Source organism: Hypanus sabinus, chromosome 18, assembly GCF_030144855.1.
Source record: "Hypanus sabinus isolate sHypSab1 chromosome 18, sHypSab1.hap1, whole genome shotgun sequence".
Classification (NCBI taxonomy): Eukaryota; Metazoa; Chordata; class Chondrichthyes; order Myliobatiformes; family Dasyatidae; genus Hypanus; species Hypanus sabinus.
In genome coordinates, this window is record NC_082723.1 from 14907295 (window position 1) to 14932282 (window position 24988).

The 24988-nt window shown below is 41.9% G+C and overlaps 1 protein-coding gene across 1 annotated transcript in view; it reads left to right on the forward strand.

Annotated features, from left to right (window-relative positions):
- The first annotated feature begins 2240 nt into the window (after window positions 1-2240).
- Window positions 2241-24988, forward strand: part of LOC132407347 (procollagen galactosyltransferase 2-like) — a 293400-nt gene continuing 270652 nt past the window's right edge. Inside the window, exons 1-2 of the mRNA XM_059993706.1 lie at window positions 2241-2301; window positions 8079-8149. Coding sequence (XP_059849689.1) covers window positions 2267-2301; window positions 8079-8149 — 106 coding nt within the window. The 5' untranslated portion in view covers window positions 2241-2266. The remainder of the gene's footprint in view (window positions 2302-8078; window positions 8150-24988) is intronic.

The window sequence follows — 24988 nt, forward strand, 5'->3', positions numbered from 1 at the left end:
AAAATGGCAGATGGAATTTAATGCAGATAAGTGCGAGGTTTTGCATTTTAGTATGGCCAACTACTGTGAGTCTTACACAGTGAATGGTAGGGCACTGAAATGGGATGTTATGTTAAAATTATGAGGGCTAAAGATAGGGTAAATGAAAACAGCCTTTTTCCACTGACATTGGATAGGATGACAACCACAGGTCATGGCTTAAGGGTAAAAGGTGAAAAGTTTAAGAGGAGCATTTTGGGGAAACTTTTTCACTCAGAGGGTTGTGAGAGTGTGGAATGAGTTGACAGCGTAGGTGGTGCATGTGAGCTCAATTTCAACGTTTAAGAGAAGTTTGGATAGGTACATGGATGGTAGGGGTACAGAGAGCTACGGTCTCGGTGCAGGTCAATGGGAGTAGGCAGTATAAATTGTGTGGCGTGGACTAGATGGGCTGAAGGGCCTGTTTCTGAGTGGTACTTTTCTATGACTCTAAGCCAGAAGTTCTTAAGATCTATTAACTGTCCTTTGGTCCACAGAAAACCTGTGCCAAGCAGGGGTCTACAACTTTAGCTAAAACAGTCCCATGTGTAGAGTCATTTGCTGAAGCGGAGTGTCACACGTCATGTCCCGTAAGTCCAGATCATGCTGCCTTTGGTGGCCTATAGCAAGAGTCTGTCGCTCTCTGCCTTATAATCAGTGGGCGATGCTGGCAGCACACTAACTTGAGCACCCGTGTCTCACAGGAAGCTTCGCCTTGAAAGTGTGTCCTTCATTAACAACAGATGAAACCCATGGTGCTCACAGACTTCCAACGTCCCGATGCACTGACACTGTTAAAGCAGCACGGCGTTTGTGGTAAAGGCATGGATCCAGCTCTGTCTGGTCTGGAGCCACGGATGTGAGTCTGTTGACAGTGCTTACTGAGATATGGAAAAGAGGAGGAACGATGTACCTCTGCCAGGCTGAGTATAGACTATTGGTCATTTTAGCAAGCTCTCCTTAGTCCTTCATGGATATATTAGTGAGGACTAGGTGAACTTGATCAGGCATTTGTTGCATAAAGAGTTCTTTAAAAATAAAACAAGGATGGTGATTGCCCAGAAGAGATAGTATGTGGCCATTAGTTCTGAAGGCCTAGCATCACCCAGGCCAGGTGAGGAGAGCAAATGTTTGGTGCACTCAGACTCACCGACAGTTCAAAAATCGGCAGTAGTTGAGTTTTCAGTGACATGTTTATCACGTGCAGGCAGGTCTACTAGTAGATTCACCACTCTGGTTGCAGCGGAACTACTTTGTGATGCTACGCCTCAGTAATATCTGAAATTGTCCACAGTGATTTCTTACAGCACGAACTGGGCTTCTGCCTGTGCAAACCCCGTGGTAGCATGCTGCTCCCAAACCTCCGGCAGCTTCAAAGCCACTGTGTTGGTTGACATGCCGTTCAGTAACTCTGGAATCGTCCCTGAGCGTTAGGGTCACCAGTGTAGGATTTTGCGAATAAAACACGGCAGAATCATTTCATATGCTTAATAAAAGCCGCAACCCTTTTGGTTTATGAACATTGACTTCATCACCTCAGACACCGTCTCTTAAAGTGAACACACAACTCAGTGATAGTGTTTGTGAATTATGTAGAACAGTTTCTATTATAAACAGTATGTGTCATCTGTCACCCATTGCATTACCCTATAGTGGCAAGGCTGGACTACACAGTTTGCTGTGGAATGGAGTCAAGGGTGCGCAAGTCAGGGACTAATAAGGTAAAGGGAACACTTTCATCATGGGAAGAGAAATACTCTCCTGACACAGTGATTGTTGCTGTCTACAGTGAGGTATTCAAGCATCTACACATCTCCCCCTGTGACATAAGACAAAGGTGACAGACCCGAAAACCCACCATCATGACCCCAAAAAAGGGCTGAGTAGCTATGGTTGGATTTTGCAGTGTGTCTAAAGCTCAAAGAGCTGGGGCCCCACCTAGATGACTGCCAAGAACCCCAAGGGCAGGAAGGCAGTCAGGGTTCATAACAGGGAAGGTTTTAGCGACTCCTGGACAGTGAGTCTGCCAAACATCAGTAATATACTCGCCGCACCCTATGCAGCTGACCACCTGCTCTTGAGAGGCTTCTGCCCACATCACTAATGAAGGGTCTCGGCCCGTAACATCAACCGTTTATTCATTTCCGTAGGTACTACCTGACAGGCTGAGCTCCCCCAGCAATTTGTATTCGTTTCCAGCACCACTTCCGGGTTGCAGTACATCAACTTCCGGGTTCATGGGAGCAGCATGGCGGCGCCCATCGGTGTCCATCTGGAGTTCAGGTTTGTTTCCGGGCGTAAAGTTAGAAGCTTTCTGTGTGTCGGGCTTTCTCTCTCTCTCCTGCCCTTCCCGATGTTGTCTGGGTTTCGGATGCGGGTGTCGGGGTCTCCGACCGGTCAAGGGGTGGGATGGGCGGGCCGGGAGTGGGGTTTCTCATTGGGATCAGAATCGTGGCCGGTCCGGTTTGTAGTTGTTGCTTTAGATTTGATATTTCGCTCAGCGTGATTGTACGGTTCGAATGTAGAGCAAGGCTGAGGTCAGCGACTGGTCGCTATTCTGACCACGAAGTGCTGAACACTTACCTGTAGACTTTTAGTTTGGTCTCGGTGCCGGGGCGAGAGATGCTGAGAGCAGGTTGTGAACTGGTTTCTACGATGATAAAAAGCAGGGACAGAGTTACTAGTTATTATCATGACCGTGCAAACCTAAGATATAAATGCCTTGAAAATTAGCTTTTTACATCACAGTACCTAACAAATATGAGTTAACATAAACTTTAATCAACATGAATTATACTTAACTTACATGATTAAATAAATATTATGTCATTAGTGAAGGGAAGTATAGTCTGAGGTAGTGTTAGGGGTTTTCAGATTGGTTCAAGAACCTGACAGCATTGAGGAAGAAGCTGTTGTTGATCCTTGATGTCTGGATCTTCAGTCTTCTGTACCTCCTGGCTGATGGGAGCAGTGAGAAGAAACAATGGCTTGGATGTTGGGGGTCCTCAATGTTGGATGAATATGATGCTATGGTAAACATAAAAGTATATTTTGTGTCAGGTTGTCGTGATGTGCTGTTGATATGCAATCACTGTTTTTAAGTAGTATGGCAAGCTCTCAAAGCCAAAATTTTAAGGGTCATCTATTTTAGTGATGTTGATTTAAGTAACAAGGGGTTGTAAGTACAGGGGTTGATTCCACTGTTCTTCAAAATAGCGGCATTGGATATTTTAGTATACTAGTGAGAGGCATTTTGTTCCCAGTATTAAAACTCACGCTGGCCAGTGGTGTAGTGGCCTCAGTACTGGACTTCGAGGCGAATGGTCCTGGGTTCAAATCTAGCCAGCTCCTTCCGCACTTTCCATCCATGCTGGGTTGACTAGCGACTTAGTCTTGTATAATGCTCAGAAAATGGCAAGATGTTGCCCAATATACAAGGCACAGAAAGATATATAGATAATATATGAAAACTCATCCAAAAGGTAACAATCTTGGCAATGTAGCGACTACACTATTAGATTCTTACACTGCGGTCTCTGGAGTGGGCCTTGAATATGCAACTTTCTACTGCAACTGAGCCATGGTTGGCACTCGTCAGTGGTATTGACAAACTGTTCTACGTCAATGCTGCACTGCAAAACTGTGCTCAAATATCTGTTTTACATATGTGATATTACTGTCAAACTATTTAATAAGTTTATTACAGTCAAGTCAACTTTTATTGTCATCTTGACCATAACTGCTGGTACAGTGCATAGTAAAAATAAGACAACGTTTTTCAGGACCGTGGTTTACATGACACAGTACAAAAAACTAGACCGAACTACGTAATAAAAAAATACAACACAGAGAAAGCTACGCTAGTCTACAGACCTACACTGGACTGCAGAAAGTGCACAAAAAAAGTGCAGGCATTACAATAAATAGTAAACAGGACAGTAGGGCAAGGTGTCAGTCCAGGCTTCGGGTATTGAGGAGTCTGATAGCTTGGGGGAAGAAACTGTTACATAGTCTGGTTGTGAGAGCCCGAATGCTTCGGAGCCTTTTCCCAGACGGCAGGAGGGAGAAGAGATTGTATGAGGGGTGCATGGGGTCCTTCATAATGCTGTTTCCTTTGCGGATGCAGCGTGTAGTGTAAATGTCTGTGATGGCAGGAAGAGAGACCCTGATGATCTTCTCAGCTGACCTCACTATCCGTTGCAGGGTCTTGCGATCCGAGATGGTTCAATTTCTGAACCAGGCAGTGATACAGCTGCTCAGGATGCTCTCAATACAACCCCTGCAGAATGTGATGAGGATGGGGGGGGGGGGGTGAGAGATGGACTTCCCTCAGCCTTCACAAAAAGTAGAGATGCTGCTGGGCTTTCTTTGCTATGGAGTATATAAATTACTAGGATGAAAACATAAATGGAAAGGTTAGTAAATTTATAGAGAATGTGATGATTGCGGGTGTTCTGGAGAGCGTAGAAGACTGCCAAAGGATAGACTGGGCTATAGATCAGTTGCAAATATGGACAGAGAAATGGCAGTTGGGGTTTAACTCGCCCACATGTGAAGTGATGCACTTTGGAAGATCAAATGTAAAAGAAGAGAACACTTATATCCTTTTACATTTGACTTCATGGCAAGATTCTTAGTGGTGAAGTGCAGAGGGATCTCAGGGTCTGAGTCATAGCTTGAAAGTGGCTACACAGGTAGACAAGGTGGTTCAGAAGGGCTAATGGTATACTTGCCTTTATTAGCTGAAGAACTGAGTTCAAGAATCAGGAAGTTATGTTGCAGCTTTATTAAACTTTAGTTAGGTCGCATCTGGAGAACTGGTTGCTGCATTATAGGAAGGATTCAAGACTATTTATTGCCATTCGTCAATACACAAGCGGAAAGAAGAGCAAAATAATTCTTACTCTGACTGTGGTGTAGCATCAAAAAACACAATGAATATAAATACACAAGATTAAGTTGTATACAACGACTGATTGTATAGTGTGCACGTAAAGAGAGGCTGTTACAGGAGTATCTGAACATAAGATGATTCTGTCAGGAAATGATAAAGTGGTGCTGTTGGGGTAAGATGGGTTAATGGATGGAGATGTTGATCATTTTTGACTCTGGTGGTCCTGTTGTGTGTGTTGCATAGTCTCTTCACTGATGGGAGTGGACCAAGCAAACCCATGAGCAGGGTGGGTGGGATCCTTCATAGTATTGCCGGCTTTTTGCCAGCACCTTTTGAGTAAAGTTTGTGCCCTTGATGGTGGGTAGGCTGGTACAGCGAAGGCTTTGGGGAAAGCACAAAAGAGGTTTACCAGGATGCTCCCTGGATCAGAGGCCATGTACTGTGACGAGAGGGTGGACAAACTTGTGTTTTTTTTCTCTGGAGCCGCGGAGGCTGAGGGGAGACCTGATAGAGGTTTTTAAGAGGGATTATGAGAGGCACAGATACAATAAACATCCACTGTCTCCCAGGGCCTGAACTTTAAAATGTCTAAAACCAAAGGACGTGCATTTAATGTGGGGCAGGGGAAATTATAGAATTAGAATTTTATTTCTTACATCCATCACAGAACATGAGGGGCTAAAAATCTTTATGTTGCGTCTCTGTCGCAGTGTACAAGCAATAAGGAAGGGAAATGTGGGAGGGTATTGCCCAGACACTAAGATTGTGTACATAATTGTTTGTGTATACGTATGACCAGTCAGATACATTGTACAGTCAGATAGGCAATCAGATCAATGTGTATTGATCAATCTCATGGGCTGGGGAAAGAAGCTGTCACAGAGCCTGTTGGACCTGACCGTAATGCTGTGATATCGTTTGCCAGACAGAAGCAGCTGGAACAGTTTGTGGTTGGGGTGGCTGGAGTCCCCGATGGTCCTCTGGGCCCTTTTTACGCACCTGCTGCTGAATAGAGGAGAGTTCACGCCTGCAGATGTGCACCACTCTTTGCAGTGCCCTGGGTGGTTCACGTACCAGGCAGTGATGTAGCCAGTCAGGATGCTTTTGCTGGTGCACTTGTTGAAAGCCCTGAGGATTTGGGGACTCACGCCAAACTTCCTCAGCCGCCTGAGGTGAAAGAGGCGCTGCTATTTTCACATAGAGTGGTGGGTGTCTGGAATGTGCTGCCTGGGGTGATGGAGGAGACAGATGCAGTAGAGGCAGTCGGTAGGCTCTTAGGCAGGCACATGAATGTACAGGAAATGGAAGGATATGGACATTATGAGGGATTAATTTAATTTGATTAACAATTAAAACGTACAAAAAAGCTGGATGAACTCAGCAGGTTGGGCAGCATCCATTGAAAGAAGCAGTCAACGTTTCAGGTCGAGACCCTTCGTCAGGACTAAAGAAGGAGGGTGCAGGGGCCTTATAAAGAAGGTGGGTTGAGGGTGGAAAACCAATCAGAGGAAAGATCAAGGGGTGGGGGAGGGGAAGCAAGGAGGGGATAGGCAGGAGAGGTGAAGAAGGAATCTAAGGGGAAAGCACTATGGGTAGTAGAAGGCAGAGTCATGGGAGGTGATAGGCAGCTAGAAGAGGAGACAGAGTAAAGGTGGGATGGGGGAAGGGAGAGGGAGGGAATTACCGGAAGTTGGAGAATTCGATGTTCATACCAAGAGGCTGGAGACTACCCTCCTTCTTTAGTCCTGACGAAGGGTCTCGACCCGAAACGTTGACTGCTTCTTTCAACAGATGCTGCCCAACCTGCTGAGTCTTGATTTGACCACAGCATCTGCAGTTTACCTTGTGATTAACAATTAGTTTGGCACAACAATATAGGATGAAGGGCCTGTCGAGTGCTGTAATGTTCTACGTTCTATTCTATTGCTGGATCTTTCTGCTCCAGTCAGCTCTCTACTGCTCCATTTGCTGGTGTATGTTCCCGCTCCTCTTGATTTAGTAGTGATTCCTCAGTGAAGTTCAGAGAGTGAGGCTTGAAAAGCAAGTACTGGAAAAAAAACAGAATGACATAATTATAGTTCTAAATAGCAGCCGTGCTGCATCGTTCTAAGATGAACTTCAGGAAAGTGTTTACTATGACCCACAAAACAGAGCTCTGTACGTGTGGTATTGGTGCAGTCCGTCTCGACTGAGTCTTTCAGGCCCTAAACTAATTCCCACAACAGCCCGAGGAGGGAGCAAACATTTTGTGCATGAGCAAGAAGAACAAAATACAACTGTGTGAACTCAGCATGACTACAGATGGTCTCCATATCCAAATTGCTCAATGGTGGATGCCAGAGGCATGGAGGTGTAATTGATGTTTAGTTTTTAAAAAAGCTATGTATTTCAAAAGGCTGATAGAAAGAAAAAAAAGCAATCCTTAAGGATACTATATCAAATCTATCCCGTTTTAGATAAAATTAAATATCCTAAGTTTGCTTTTGGTGAACAAAATTACCTGCCCTCGAATATGGATGCTCTTTTACCCACAAGGCAACTGGATTTAACTGAGCGTCTCAGAACTAACATTGTCAAATAATTGCAGCAGGAATTTGAAAGCAGATCAGTGGAGTTGAGATTTAGTTTAGCTGTGAGCCAGTAAATGGCAGAACAAGTTAGGAATAGAAAGGATTGTAGATTCAATGTCATTATGGCCACAAGCACGAGATTCTGCAGATGCAACACACACTAAATGCTGGTGGAGGAACTCAGTAGGCCAGGCAGCATCTATGGAGAGGAATAAAGAGTTGCTGTTTCAGGCTGAGACCCAGCGTCAAGAACGTTGACTGTTCATTCATTTCCAAAGACGCTGGGTGCTTCCAGTAGTTCGTGTTTGTAGAGATATCATCATAATTTTGGCCTTGCTATGGAAAGCTGAAATGCTGGTGGCATTGCCTAGAGCTGCAGAAGTTACAGGGCTAGAACAGAAGGATTGTGACACATTATTAAGACCATTCTCTTCTCAAGTGGGATTGTGTGATTTGACACTAGGTATTAAAAAGGTTCTTCAATACCCCAGTGCTGCTGAATCCTTATCCTCAAAGACACCGTGAAGTAACTGATTTTCTCAGACATGTAATGACTTTTATTTAATTAACTCATTTATTCTTCTGATTAATTGCAGAGGTGGTGCTGAGCTGCTCTTCAATGGGGTGAAAGAGCAGGACGTCATATTGCCGACCCAATCAATGCCATGTGAGTCTTAGATACTATTTACTAATATCGCATCCTCTTGCAAAACAACCAAAGTAAATACAGGCAATTGTTTTGTACCTTCGTGGGAGTAGGGGGCCACGAGAACTGCTGGGCGCAAGAGCACAAATGTGGAGAAGAGTTCATTAAGAGAAAATTGACTTATGCATCAAAATGATCCTTTACCAATGATGAACTGGACTTTGTGCCTTTTCTTTTTCTCCTGCCAAGTGATCTCCTGGCAGGGATGAAATTTCAGCACCAATCCCAACAGGACAAAACAATCTGGGAAATCCTGAGCCCTTCAGGTACCTGAAACAAATCCAGTCAGGTCGTGCCGTTTTCAGTTAAACAATTCCTGCTTTGTGTAGCACTGTCTTGTTGCATCAAGGTTAGAGTCAGATCTATTATTACTGACATATGTTGTGAAATCTGTTGCTTTGTGGCAGCAGTACAGTGCACTACATAAAATGTAAAATACAGTATATAGAACCACAGAACACTACAGTTCAGGAAACAAGCCATTCGGCCCATCTAGTTTGTGCCAAAACTTTATTCCGCTAGTCAAATTGACCTGCACGCACCATAACCCTCCAGACCTCTCCCATCCATGTATCTATCCAATTTATTCTTAAAACTTAAGAGTGAGTCCGCATTTACATCAGATGGCAGCTCATTCCACACTCCCACCACTCTCTGAGTGAAGTTTCATATATAAGGAATTAAATAATCAGTGCAAAAATACAGGTGTTCCCCATTTTTCGAACGTTCGCTCCACGACACCTCGCTGTTAAGAATGACCTACTTTATAGTTACCTTTTCTCACCTACAGAAGCTGTTTTCACTGTTGCGATAGAAGGTAATGCACGAGAAAAGGCAGCGCGCGCTGAGCAGCCAAGCTCCTCCCCCAGAACTACATTCTAGCTGCCATTGCTTAAACACGTGCCTGTGAGCATCTGTGCTTTATGTCAATTTATTTTGTGCATCCGTTAGCAAGATAAGTTCTAAGGTATTTGGAAAGCCTAAAAGAGTTCGTAAGGGTGTTACATCTAGTGTAAAACTAGACATAATGAAGCGTTTCGATCGTGGTGAACGAAGTAAGGTCTAAGTGAGTTTGGCTTGTGGAAGTTGATGAAGATGATGTTGAAGAGGTTTTGACATCCCATGACCAAGAACTGACAGATGAAGAGATGATGAAGAGGAAAGGATAACAGTCGAAACCGAACGCAGTAGCGAATGGCCTGAAAATGAAGACGTCCAGGAACTGAATGTGAAGCAATTGCGTGAGATTTTCACTGCGATTGACAATGCTGCAAAGATTGCAGAAAAGTATGACTTCAATGTTGAAAGGGTACATAGGTTTAGGGCATATTTGCAGGATGGTTTGAGTGCTTACAAAGAACTGTATGATAGAAAAGTGCATGAGGCTAAGCAGTCAAGCATACTGTCATTTTTCAAGCCTTCCACATCAGCCACAGCAGGCAACGAACCTCGACCTTCGAGATCAAGGCAGGCAGACATAGAAGAAGGTGACCTGTCTGCCCTGATGGAAGCAGACGACAATGAGATGACACCCCAGTCTCCTCTGCCTCCCACCAGCCCAACCTCCAGTGACTCAGCCTAACACACCATCATCAGTGTGCTCACTGTCTTCCCGATTCCAGTAAGTGAAACTACACTGGGCATACATTATTTCTACTTTATAAAGGCTGTGTATTTTTACGTGTTATTTGGTATGATTTGGCAGCTTCATAGCTTAAAGGTTACTGGAGAGAGTGCATCTGCCAAGAGCGTTTGCGTGAAATTTTTGCTACGGTTGACAGTGCTGCAATGATCGCAGAAAAGTATTTCTACTTTATATAGTCTGTGTATTTATCAGATCATTCCTGCTTTTACTATATGTTACTGTTATTTTAGGTTTTATGTGTTATTTGGCATGATTTGGTAGGTTATTTTTTGGGTCTGCAAACGCTCACAAATTTTTCCCATATTAGTACATGGTAATTGCTTCTTCACTTTACGACATTCCGGCTTACAAACCGTTTCATAGGGGTGCTCTACCTGCGGATAGCGGGGGAAACCTGTATTGAGGTTCATTGACCATTCAGAAATCTGATCATGGAGCTGTTCCTAAAATTCTTCACTCTGATGGTAGCAGCGAGAAGAGGGTCCTGGGTAGAGGAGGTCCTTAATCATGGATGCTGCCTTTCTGAGGCATCGCCTTTCGAAAGTGCCTTCAGTGGTGAGGAGGCTAATGAACATGTTGGAGCTGGTTGAGTTTACAACATTCTGCAGCTTCTTATGGTTCTGAGCAGTAGCCCCTCCATACCAGACGGTGATGCAACCAGTTGGAATGTTCTCTGTGATACATCAGGAGAGATTTGCGAGAGTCTTTGGTCCAACTCCCTCTTGAAGCCAGAGTGGTGACTTTGCTTACTAAGCTGGTAACAAAATCCAAAGTGGAATAACCGGTGGATCTGTTGCCTATGACCCAGGTTCAGTACTGGCTTCTGGTGCTGTCTGTGTGCAGTTTGCCTGCTGTCCCTGTGACTGTGTGGACTTGCGGCAGGAATCTTGCTTCCTTCTAAAGATGAATAAGTGAGAAAGGGAATCTGGGGAGAGTTGTCGGAAAACTACAAGTTGAGTATCCTGTTTCTGAAATGCTTGGGCTGGAAGTGTTTTGGATTCTGGATTTTTTTCAGATTTTGGAATATATAATGAGATAGTTTGGGATCATCACTATCATTTCTGACTCGGAATTTATTTGCTACCAGTAAGCAGTTTTTGTCTTACACTTGTTCCTCACAGATGATTACATACCATTAATGTAATGAAAATATAGTGTGTGCAGGGTAGCAAAAGCAGCACAGCAGCATCGGGAGAATCAGCTAAACAGCAACAGACAATGGCAGGCTTTCAGGCTCCATCTACCATGCTGTGTTTTGATTAAATGGTTACGGTACACTGTGTTTGTATTTTACCTTTTTTTTTGTTTTGTGTGAGGTATGCAAACAGTCAGCATTGTAGGCTTGTTCTGGTGTTAGATTTTCATCAGTGATGCTTTAAAACTTTAATGCCATTATTTTTTTAAATTTATTCATTTACGGGATGTGGGTGTTGCCAGCATCACCAGCATTTATTGCCCATCCCTAGTTGCCCTTGAGAAGGTGGTGATGAGCTGCCTGCTTGAACTGCTACAGTCCCTGAGGTGCAGGTACACCCACAGTACTGGTAGAGAGGGAATTCCAAATGATTTTGACCCAGCGACAATGAAGGAATAGCGATATGTTTCCAAGGCAGGGCAGTGAGTGACTGGGAGGGGAATTTCCCAGGAATCTGCTGTTCTTGTCCTTCTAGGTGGTAGTGGTCATGGGTCTGGAAGCTACTGCCTTACATAAGGTATAAAAACATTCAGCATTGTAGACTACTGCTAGAATAGCAGATTCTTAAAAAAATTAATATCATGCCTTTTTAAATTTCTGCAACCACCCTGATGAATATTTACCATTACCTTCAATTTTCCAGTTCATTGTGATAGATCTTTAGTTGTTTTATGATCAGCGTATCGTTAAGCGGCAAATATTTACTCCAACGCTGTCAATGCACGATCGAGATCTTCATTTTTCGCTTAATTTTTTAAAAGAGTTTTCTTAACTTCTTTTCATTACATATGTGAAGTTGCTTCTCAAAAGTGTCTGTGGTGTGCAGAAAGCTGCGCACCACCTGGAACCTTCCCAGCACCTTGTGGAATTTTCCAGTTGTGACATCATGTCAGCACTCAAAAAGAATTCGGATTTCGGAGGTTTTCGGATTAAAGGGTACACATTTGTAAATGGGTGTAGTTTGGTTGGCATGTTCTTGATGGGCCGACAAGCCCGCTTCTATCCTGTATGATTTTGTGATTGAAATCCAAAGGTTCCATTCTCTCTGAGAAAAGAAGAACCCCCTAATATCAGGCCTGTTAGTATTCATTTTATGCCATCTCATAGCTATTTGGTGGAATTTGCTTGTTCAAATTGACTGGATTCTCTTCTAGCGTATTTTATTGGCTACAAAGCACGTCGGGAAGCCTCAAGGTAAAATGTAACCTCTCTCACCATGTCTTGATCTCTCATTCTCTCGCCATTCAGTAATGTTGAAGTGCAGTTGCCATGAAGCTATTTATGTGAGGTAAATTTAGCTCCAGGACATTACAATCCTACATACATTGAAGGATCAAATTTATCTGCCATATATATTTACATGTATAAGGAGTTTGCTGCGGTGTATTGTGACTTGCAACTACAGTCAATAACACTCAACCGTTATAAAGAAAGAATTATAAAAAATTAAGTTAAGAGGTTAAAGTATGAATATGGAATAAAATGGCATGAAGTTTTTGTTTTAATAGCCCTATAGTGCTTTCCAGAGGAAGGCTTTTGGAAAAGGCATTTTGCAGGGTGGTTAGTGTCTGCAAAGATTTTTTTTCTGCCCACTTCTTTGTCCTGGACACACACAAGTTCTGTCGTGATACCAGACTGCAGCCAGTGGCCTTTCTGCTGACTCTGTTCAGAAGTGAATTTTTCAGCACAGATCACTGATAGAACAACTCCCGTGCCTGCCTTCCCTGGCACTACCCCGCGTATTGTCAGATTCAGGCCGTTGAGTTTCAAATCTTGCCACAGTGACATTTGAACTCCTGACTCTATCACTCTGGTCCACAGCCAATGTGTACTAAGAGTTCACAGCAGTCAGCCTATGTACTCTGGTGCCACAAGCCCCTGAAGCTTGACTTTGTATTCACGCAACCGTTGTCCCCTGTAGAGTCCAAGTGTGTGAAAGTGTAACAATTTGACACTCCCGAGATAATCTTTGATTTGTTTCCCCCTTCCCCCAGCTTCCCAACAAGTTGTGCTCTATTTCATGTTATGAATGGGCATCTTATGATCCCATTGTTGAGGTATTCTGAGATGTATGTGTTTTTTTGGTTTACTTGATTGGTCTTAATCCTGGATCAAATTCAAATATAGTTTTTTTAAAGTTGCTCCACCATAGAAACTCATCACTCACCTCCCTTTGCTCCACCACCCCAATTCAAAATCAGGTTATTTGTTATGTCTTGCAAAGGTTAGTGTGGCTGCCATCTAAAATTTACACTGCCTTTCTCTTTTATCCACTAACCTTTCAGTGTGGATTCCACTTTCCCTCCCACAGTTCAGGTAAGATACGGGCGAATGCTTGTTCCAGTGCTGGGCAACCATGGCATTCTTCCAACAGTGCAGCCTTGAACTCTGACAACTGGCCTGCTGAGGAGCTCTCAGTGCTGTCATCGGAGGGAAAAAGAGTGGAAGAAAAGGACTCTGCCCCACCACAGCTTTCAATGGCCCAGGATTTTCAATTGAAACACTACACTCTAGCCACTTTATTAGGTACCACCTCTATGTTATAAGTAGCCTCTGAATGTATATTCACAATCTTCTGCTATAGCCATCCGCTTCAAGCTTCAACGTGTTGTGCATTCAGAGTTGTTCTCCACACCACTGTTGTAGCGCGTGGTTATTTCAGTTACTGTCACCTTCCCGCCAGCTTGAACCAGTCTGGCCGTTCTCCTTTGACCTCTCTTATTAACAAAGGCTTCTTGCCCACAGAACTGCTGCTCACTGGAATTTTTATTTTTTGTTTCCTTGGAAACTCTAGATGTAAAAGTCCCAGGAGATCAACAGTTTCTGAGGTCTCAGATCACCCCATCTGGCACCAACAATCATTCCACAGTCAAAGTCACTTCGATCACATTTCTTCCCCATTCTGATGTTTGATCTGAACTCCTGACCATGTCTGCTTGCTTTTATGCATTGAGTTGCTGTCACACGATTGTCTGATTAAATGTTTTCGTTAATGAGCAGGTATTGAATAAAGTGGCTGTTGAGTGCATAGCTGGAATGTTGGGCCAATGGAAAATGCCTTAATGTTCCAAATGAGCGAGAACAGCAAAGGATCCTTTAGAAGACTAGTTCATAGCTTTCTCCTCCATGGTGTAGCAGGGTTAGCTACTGAAGCATAGGGTCTGTGTTGTTCCGATCATTGTGATCATGCTATGTTAGCTAGGGAATGTGTGGTGACACTTGCAGGCTACTCCTTGGGTGTGTTGGTTGTTAATGTAACTGACACATTTCACTGTATGTTTCAATGTACGTATGATAATCTGAAGATTGAGGATTACCAAGAATGATTCCCAAGTGATAAATTTTGTAGTCAACTTTTGTCAAGTATGAAGAATGGGCCCAGATAGCAATCAGCAGCTATGGGGCCAAAATCCTGCAAAGAGAGTCACCTGATTGAGGAATGACTGGAGAAAACGGTTTTATGTTTGCAAAAAGTGAAGCCAATAGATTAGCAAAAGAATTTGGCAAGAACTTAGACTTTTAACAGCCAGTAACAAAACACAGAATGTTCTCCATGTGCTGTGAATGCTTATGGTTTTCTGAGGCACATCAAGGATTGTGATAGTACCATGTGTTTCCAAGATACAGATGCCACAGTAAAACCTTGCAGGAGCATAAGCAGTGGATTCTGCTTAATCGGGCCATCGGTTAATCAGAGCAGCCGCTTATTTGGGACAACTCTTCAAAAACAAAAACTAATAGGGAAAATTGTCAGGATTCCCTTTGTTTATTTGGGATACCGTGCCGCTTAATTGGGGCAGGAGACCGTTGCCGAGTAGGTTCTAACTACTGTCAGTCACATGCACTTGCATGGCCGATTAACGCTGTACTTTGCTTAGAGCGAACAGTTTTTACATAGTATCAATTGTGTGTGTTTGTGTTCAGAAAGTAGCAATTTTTGTCACTGATAGTTGGTGAGAAATAAGCAGTAAGACAATTCTGAACTGTTGTGCTTACTTTGGTTTCAAGCATTCAGCCTTGCAAATACCAGAACTGGCTGGGAGTGAAAATGAAACCATTTCACTACCGAAGCAAGTTAGGAACTAGGAAGAATTTGAAGGTATCGATAGTTATCTTGAATGTTGCAATGAAGATGAAGATTTGGAGGATCCAATCGTTGATAGCATTGTAGGAGGACAGTCCATTATCTGCACCAGGTGTCTGTGCTGATTTTGTTCATTGTGTACTCTGGATGAACTCCATTGATAACTAATAGGAGCTAATACACAGTTTATAGTACTATAATGCTACTAGTAGTGTTCTAATTTGTTCTGTATTTGATTTAAATACATAATTTCTTACTCAGTTAAATGGTCGTTTGTCTTTTTTTTAATACCTTTTTAACTATTTCCATGAAGCTTCAGCTAATTGAGGCAGCCATTTAATTGAGCCAAAATGTATGGATCCTGATGTGCCCCAATTAACCGGAATCCACTGTTCTGAAAAATGATACTTAGTCAATGAAGAGCTATCTAGCCCAGATGATAAAAGATGTTGGCAAAAGTTTGAAAGAATGTTAAAAGGAACGAGATACTGGGCATTGATAGAAAGTGACGAGACTCCATTTGGTACTTCAATAATTTAGTACTGTTTGTTTTAACTATTATTTACAATCTAAAAACTTAAATCAGCTTACTTCATGTCTTTGGAATGGACTGAAGTGATATGAACTTGGCTAAGTTGGTGATGTATTACTTTGGATGAAAAGTTGGGATTATCTTAAAAGACATAATATGTATTTTCCTGTATATTTAAAAATGGCATGAAAACACTTACATATGATTAAAATATTTGATCAGAATAATTATTACCTTTGGCGTAAAAGAGCTATGTAAAAATCATAAGTTGCCCATTTTCTGTAATGAAATTTAGAGACAAAATCTTCCCAGGCCCTCACTGTTGGAAGCATTAAAACATGGTTCCGTTTGCCTGCGCGTCCTCCTTCGTATCCTGGGTATTATTTACCTTTCAACCAAGATCTAGAAATAGGATTGTTCGATCAAGTCTCATTGTTGTTAGGGGGACTCTGCTGAGTGCAAATTGTTTCAGTGGTTCCTGGCTGCACTTCAAAGCATGGTGATCTTCTTCAATATTGCATCTTCAGAAACCTGGCGAGCCATGTAAAGTTACGGATTTATGAATACTCCTATTTAAGATGCTCCTTTCAGTAAATTGACTTTTGGTTTGCTAATATTTATCTTCTAGATCTCTGTATCATACAGGGTAGATCGACAGCTTTGAAGAGATCATTATTCAAATCCATGTGGAAAATTATTCACTGTGACCAATATTTCAGACAATGATCAAAATTTTGGTTTAAGTGTGAAGCCAGTGATTGGTTAACACTAATTTAGGGTTACTGTTTTTATTGGGTAAGTTCTGTAAAGCAAGTTGTGAGGAGTGAAACGAGAGCCTTGCTATCCAAAAATGCTGCAGTGTGGGTTAGAAACAAGTGAAGAAATTTGGCATTGATGGCAGGATGCACTGTAATTCAAAGCAGCTGCCAGGTTGGAGAAGGTTTGCATCTCCAGCTGTTTTGTAAATTAGATTCAAATATTGATTTATCTTGCCTTCAAAATGTACAGTATATGCATATTGAACTGACTGATTTAACCAGCATTCATCCATCCTTCTGCTCCCAACCCACATCATCCCTCCCTATGGAAATGTTTGCCTGCAATTTGGGTTTGACAGCAGAGTTTTAATATTTATCTGCAAGTTAGAAATGTGTTCAACGTTGTTCTGCTTAAAGGAAGCACTCTAGAAAGACAGATCATGGAAGATAAGGTATATTCAAGACAAGTTTTTGTAGATTGGCTGTGGTTTTATTTCCCTAGTTTGGTGCCCTTGAGCAAAATCAATTCATCCAGATCCAGAAGACGAGCAAGAACAACTAAGCTATATTTTGATGTTCTATTCCTACTGCAGGCAAGTAATAGACTTTTACTTTCTCACAGAATGATACATCACAAAAGGTGGTTCAATCTATTGTGTCTGCGCCAGCTGATTGAAATACATTAATTCTGACTTCTGACCTGCTCCCCATAGCCATGCAAAAAATAACAGAATATCTGCTCATTATTCTATCTCTGGGAGGTTGCTCTGTGTAAATTGGCTGTTGTGTCTTTAGTGTTACGCCAATGAATAAAAGACTGACGTAATTTATATGCATCTGTTCTCCAGCTATTGAAATTTTTCTGAAGAGAATATTTTATTTGGAAGGACCCTTATGTATTCTCCTAATGTAGAAAATTACAGAACAACTTCAGAAAATTCCAACAGATCCATCTTACATGAATCCATGCTGACTTTTCCCAATTCAATTACTATTTTCCAAAAGCTGCGTTAATGGTAAAAATCCAACATTTTCCTGACTACTACATCTTGCTAACTGTTCAAAAGTTCCATATTTTTTTCTGTCCCTCCCTCTTTAAATCATGGTGGATCCTTTCAACAGCTTCCAACTGGGAGAGGTTGCTGTATTTTTGATTTGGTCTGCATCATTTACCAATGAAACAGACTGAGTGATCATTGAAAACCGTGGTGCATAGGTTGATGTATTTTCACCCAGAAGGATTGAGAAGATGAGATCAATGAAGATACTAAAAGTAGATTTTCTTTTGAAAATTGTGCAATTGAGTTCTTTGGCAAATTGGCACAGAAGAGGGTTTTAGGTCTGTGGCGATCACATTGAATAACTGAGCAGGCTTGAGGGCACAGATGACCTGCTTCTTATGTTCTTCATCGTGACTGCTGAAGAAATTGTCTTTGCAGTACTTTTGAGTGTTTGTTGTGAGCCCAGACATGCGTCAGTCGACGTTGCCTCCAACTCGTTAAAAAAATGCACTTTATTGGCTGCCATTTTCTTTGGTGATTCTTGAGAATACGAAAGCTATTATATCAGTGCATGCCTTCCTATGCCTGCCCATACTCAGTCCCCAACAGGCTTCCTCACCTGCCCACAACCCAGCCTGTGCATTAGTACGGCCTGCCATATCCCTCTCGCTGAAATCCACTGCTGGAAACTGATCATTACCTGATAAATAATTAAAAGTTAAATGGTGGATTTTCCAACAGTGTATTTCACTGGCTTAGAGCTATAAAGTACTGAAGGATATCAAAGAGGGTCAAAGCAAACTGGCTATGGAAAGTCAAGAGAGTAAAAACATCTGAAGCTGATGTTGAACAGGGATCCACCTCATTGAATGTAAAGTGCATTGAGACGTGAAATACATTTTCAATACAAGCAGAATCATAAATTCTAAATCATAAATCAATTCGGCTGCAGATATGTGGAAAGGAAAATATTAGCAGAAGTTAATGTGGGTTGCTTACACACTGAGAAGAAGAAATTATATTGGGGAATAAGGGAATGGTAGAGTAATTAAGCATATTCATGGAAGATGACATGGAAAACCAGCTTGGAAATAGTGGAGGACAACCAGTAAGAGAAGAGGTGAAAGAACGTGGAATTAATGACAATGACTATTGGAGAATTCAGTGGGATCGAAAGCTGCTAGATCCCCTTGACCCGATGACCTGCCTCTCAGTGGTTTGAAGCTGGTAGCTCTGGAGATGGGAGATACAGTCATCTTTGAAATTTCCTTACATTCTAAAATAGATCCTGCAGGTTGAAAGATAACAAATGTAACTCCACTATTTAAGAGAGAGAACAAGGAACTTTTGAACATTTGGCCTGAAAATAGTAGTTAGGAAGATGGTGTAACTTATCGTTAAGGGATTGATAACAGGGCATGTGGAAGAGAGTAAAAGGGTTGGGTGGAGTCAGGATGAGCATGAAAGAGAAATGATATCTGATGAATCTAGTGGAATCTGGTTTTCAAGGACGTATCAGATGAAGCTTCAGAAGACATTTGATAAAATGTCACACAGGAGATTATTCAACAAAATTAGATGGCGTGGTACAAGATTTGATTGTTAGAAAAAACACTTATTGTTACATTTATATAGAGCCCGGTGAGATCACATCAGGAATACTGTGTACAAGTCCAATTTCTTTTGGTAGAAGAAATAAATGGGCAGAATATTATTTAAATGGGGAGAGAATTCAAAGTTCTGAGATGCAACAGGACTTGGGAGTCCTCATGCAGGATACCCTTAAGGTTAACCTCCAGGTTGAGTTGGTGGTGAACAAGGCAAATACAATGTTGGCATTCATTTCTAGAGGAATAGAGTATAGGAGCAGGGGTGTGATGTTGAGGCTCTATAAGGCACTGGTAAGACCTCACTTGGAGTACTGTGTGCAGTTTTGGGCTCCTTATTTAAGAAAAGGTGTGCTGACGTTGGAAAGGGTTTAGAGAAGATTCACTGGAATGATTCCGGGAATGAGAGGGTTAACATATGGGGAACGTTTGACTGCTTTTGGACTGTACTCCTTGGGGTTTAGAAATATTTCGAATGTTGAAAGGCATGGACAGAGTGGATGTGGCAAAGTTGTTTCCCATGGTGGGGAAGTCTAGTACCAGAGGGCATGATTTAAGGATTGAAGAGCGGCCATTCGGAACAGAGATGCGAAGAAATTTTTTTAGCCAGAGGGTGGTGAATCTGTGCAATTTGTTGCCACGGGCGGCAGTGGAGGCCAAGTCATTGGGTGTATTTAAGGCAGAGATTGATAGGTATCTGAGTAGCCAGGGCATCAAAAGTTATAGTGAGAAGGCAGGGGAGTGGGACTAAATGGATCAGCTCATGATAAAATGGTGGAGCAGACTCGATGGGCCAAATGGCCGACTTCTGCTCCTTTGTCCTATGGCCTTCCCTGCCTATGGAAGGATCTACTTGAGACAGACAGTGCAGCAAAAATTCTCCAGATTAATATGTGGTTATATATGGTTATATGGTTATATATGGTTATTAATTCTCAGAGTAGTGGATTTGAATGAAGAGAGATTAAGCTGACTGGGTTTGAGTATAGAAGAATAAAATGTGATCTTATTGAAACATACAGCATTCTTATAGAGCTTAAAGGTTGGTACACAATTTTCTTTCTGACTGCAACGTTTAGACCAATGGTTAACATCTCTGGAGAGGGCTTTGGAGGCTCAGTTGCTCAGAGCAGATCTTTGAACACTGAATAGAGGGAGATCACCCAGAAAACTTATTGAATAATGCCTTACTGTGTTATTTATAATACTTATAGCTGCTCTTTGGTAGAGTTATGGAATGGTCCCACTCTCCTGCTTTTGCTCCCCCATTACCTTTTGCCTTCAAATCTTTTTTTGGTGTTTAATGTGGAATGTGCTTTCACCATCCTTTCTTGAAGGAGATTCCAGATCACAGCATGCTGTTGGGTTTAAGCCAAACATCCTTTTTCTCACCTCGGTTCTTTTGAGAGATCACTTTCAATCCATGTGCTCTTGTTACCAACTCTCCTGGAATTGAAAATAGCTTCTGACTTTTTCTTTTAAAATTGTCATTATTTTCAAATCTCTGAATCATCAACCTTGTAAGGCTAGCTCCATCTATGTAAGTGGACGCATTGCGGTTAAGATTTTATTTTTTTTTCCTCTGCCTTTAATTTCTCCATTGGTGTAATCCCAGATACACATCATTTTAAAAGGAGTTTTGTCCCTTTAAGCTAAAATGGGCCAGTCACGACCTGCTGGGGAGAATGAGGTGTGGGAGATGCTGTTGTACTTAAAATTCCGTTCACACGCTGCTCATTACCAGCTGGTCATTCTGTGCTGGTTTGAAGAGTCCTGTTTGCTGAACTCTGAGCAAAGTTTAAATGCCCTGTGCCTCAGTGCAAATCACATTTTAAAAAGGCAAGTTTCTGCCTAATTAAACAATGAGCAGTGACTCTGTACAACATCTGTGAAAATCCATCTTCTGCCTCATTCTTTACAGAAACCGTGTCTTTGTTATGGGCCATTCACTTGTAAATGTAGCCACTGATCCTTCAGCTTAGACTTTATTGGGGGTGGGGGCAGGGTGGAGGAGAGAAAGATGAGGGTGGCAACACATTTGGGCTGTTATATCAGGTTAAGTGCTGAGTTGCCGCTGTTCTCATATTTGGCTCTTGGAAATCTGAGGGTAAATATGTTAGATTTGCTAAAGCTGTCTGCCAGACTATTGAAGAGACCAACCAGCTAGTATTTGTACAGTGTCTTTCACACAGTTGGGGTGCAGTGCACTGCAGAGTCAGTGAAGCACTTACTTTTAAAGTGTTATCACTTTTGTAATGTGGGTTAAAGTTTTGGGCATCCAGCTCAGCCACTGTTGAAATGGAACATAGAATGCTACAACACAAAACAAGCCCTTCAACCCCATGTGTTGTGCCGACCTTGTAAACTATTCTAAGATCATTCTAACCATTCCCCCCTACATAGTCCTCCATTTTTCTGTCACTCGTGCACCAATCTTAAATGGCCCTACTGTATAAAAGGGTTTGTTTACCCGTTGCCACTGGTGTCTCTCAGGCCTCTGTTAGCTGTGTGAATCCCTAGATAAAGCAAGCTGCTTTACTGCTCACTCCACACCTTGATGTTTCCAATTAACCTGGCCACAAGTGTTCAAATCTTTAGCCAACAGAGGTATTTCCTGCAAGTACCCGCTTTCTCATGAAAGTCACAGTCACTGTGGGTTAAAAGAATGAGCTTGCATCACTAACATGGCCAAGTAACATCTCAGTGTACTTTTTGCCCAATGAAGTATTAATTTTTAAAGGCAGTTACTGTTGTAATATTAAAAACGTGGACCTGTTGACTTTTACCCGTGTTATAATTTTACCATAAATCTTGGTAGATCTGGCTTTAACCTTTGGGACACAGGTTTGCTCCATTGTCTGGATATCCACAGTGCAAAATGACCAGAGAAAATTGCAGAAAGCTAAAAAGAACACCTGCTGTGGCTGTGCACTGATACGGGGACGTTTCTCACTGCTCCATTCATGCCTGCCTCTGCCACTGTCCTACAAATGGTGCACGGGTCAACTGATTCAGGCCAGTGATAGCTTTTGATCAGTTTGGTTTGTTTCTATGAGAAAGTCTGAGAATGGGAAGTTTTATTGTGTGTGTGTGTGTGTGAGTGTGTGTGTGTGTGTTATAAACTATAGCTAAATTGCACTGGAAACTTATTAACGTGGTATATCTATTTAATAAGCACAATGGATCTCATTCATATTCCATCAACCTTCTTGAATTGGTGCAACACAAATGGAAAAATATCAACCTACCTATAAAGAAGCAAATGCAATTGCTTGAGAAACACAAGGTCCTCACAAAATTAGAGCTGTTTTGACACAGGAGCCAGTATGTCTATAACCTCTGACTTGGCTCATCAATCACACATTTAAAAGAGATGACAGCAAGCTAGGCAGCCCAAAAACAATTAAAATCTTGTTTTACCCTGTGTTTTATTTACCAGCAGTTAAACTCTGTATTCATAATGAGAAGTCACCTCACCAAAGCAGCAGAGTCCTGCTTTGTACACAACAACATTATGTTAAGAGAGATTTTGTCTGATTTAAACACAGGTAACTCCACAGTGAGCAATGGATGTTTGTGCAGTGGCTGGAATGCTGTGGCCAAACAGTCCTGAAGAAGGGTCTCGGCCCAAAAAGTTGACTCTATTCATTTTCATAGATGCTGCCTGACCTGCTGATCCCTCCAGCATCGTGCGTTTGGTTCTTGGTGTTTGCCACCTTCCTCGTTGTGTTAGTTTGCTCCATCTCCCATTTACCGTGTCCCAAGGAAAAACTTGTCAAAAGGAATGAATGTTGCCTTGTGGGCACAGTGGAACCATGTTTTCTTTAATTGTAGAGGTTTACTTGTGCCTGCTGTTAACGCCATTTGTGTAAAAACATCTTTATCACATTGAGGATGAAAAGCAGGAAAACTGCAGATGATGAAAATGTGAAGTAAAAGCAGAAGATGCTGTAAACACACAACAGGTCAGACAGCATCTGTGGGGAGAGAAACATACATGGTAGTGTAGAGGTCAGCACAATGCTTTATAGTACAGGCGACTCGATTTCAATTCCCACCGTTGCCTGTAAGGACTTTGTACGTTCTACCCATAACCATGTGGATTTCGTCCGGGTGCTCTAGTTTCCACCCACGGTCCTAAGACATACCAGTTGGTAGGTTAATTGGTCATTGTAAATTGTCCTGTGATTAGTCTAGGATTAAGTCGGAGGATTACTAGGCGGCATAGCTTGAAGAGCCTATTCTGCGCTGTATCGTAATAAAGTAAAAAAATTACGATTTCAAAATAGTGTTTTATTCCTATATTCTCCTTCTACTTACACCTCCTACAGACATTAATAAGTCCTTACTATCCTCTCTCACCTGACACCAATCCATGTCATACATTTTCTCTCGATCTCCATCGTGTAACAGATTACTTGTTCTCCCTCCTACCATTTTCCCTTCTCTGCAATAAAAAAATTACGTATGTTTGCTGAATTTTCCTAGTTATAGCAAAAGCTCACTGAGTAGCTACATGGGTTCTGATGAAGGGTCTCAGCTGGAAACATCAACAGTTTATTCCCCTCTATCGATGCTGCCTGACTTTCTAATTTCCTCCAGCGTTTTGTGTTACTTAAGATTTCAGGCATCTTAGGAATCTCTTGTGTTTATGCTGAACCTAAACATAATTTTCTGTCTCCACAGATGCTGCTTGAGTATTCTTGCATTTTTTTTTAGTTTTTATTTATTGTTGGTCATACTAACATTAGGGAGCATGATCTCAAGAATTTAGGTGAGAAGAATATATGAAAGACACCACCACAAAGTTCTTCTATGTTATGCATCAACACAGTGTTCCATTTACGCCTGTAAAACATTCACAAAACTTAGTCTCAAGTATTTTGCAGATACCTACATGACAAGCTTCTGTTCAGTGGTAATAAGGTGTGCAATCCTTCTATACCTTAGGGTACAGTGCGCGGGGGAGTAAAAGTCTGGCAGTACAGGGTGCAGCAAATGTTAAGTTATATGCTTTTTACAGAAGTTGTTAACTTGTTGCCCAGGATGGAAAGTCAAGCAGATTGGTTCATGGTGAAAATGTGAAGGAGCAGGACTGAAGCTGCTGTGAGGTCTGCTGCTTGTGATGAGGAGTGGTGACTAACAAACCAGAGGAGTAGCGACTGTTATGACTCTTGGATTTGCTGAGAAAGTGCGTCTCATGGTTGTATGTGGTGACATATTTGTACTTCAATAATAAATTTACTTTGAATTTTGCTAGGAAAAATAGGAGGCTCAGTTTTGAATTCTGAAGAAATGAAATGGCTTTTTTTACAGATGATTTAACACCTTAAATCACTTGAAGTGAATTTCGTGTTTTCTTATGGAAAGTCAAAAGTTTGCTTTGTTTATTTAACAGTCCAGTCAGTGTGTTCTTGCTTTCTGTCACCTGAGTGTTTTGTTTCATTGGCTGGGAAAAGGATGTAGATTTTTATATTGAGATTAGCTAGAATTTTTTATATTGAGGAGGGATGAACAAGGAACAAAGGGGTGCCATTATTCCACATTTGCATGAAAACAAAGACCTCTTGAGTGCTCGTGTGCCAGGCGTACTGGCTTGCGCGCGCTGCCATTGTTTCCAGCAGGAGAATACCATCTGGGGGCTTTTACTCTACAGACCAATTTATTTGGCAACATGTTCTGGGTGTGACAATGACGATCTCATTCCCAGCTGCATTGTGCTCGGTGCTTCCATTGACGTGCGCTCGCTCTCTTAAAGGTGAACTGTCTTGAGGAGACTGGCTGGGAAAATTGTTTTATTGTGCTTGATTGCAAACTGTACAACTGGATCACATGTAATAAAGTATTGCCTCAGCTAATGTGACATCACGATGAAACTTACAGATGTCGCTTTGTGTTATTTTAAAATTTGGCTTTGCTATTTTTTTCTAACAAAGGAAGTATCCCTTTAGAGTATAGGTTCCCAACCTGCGGTTACA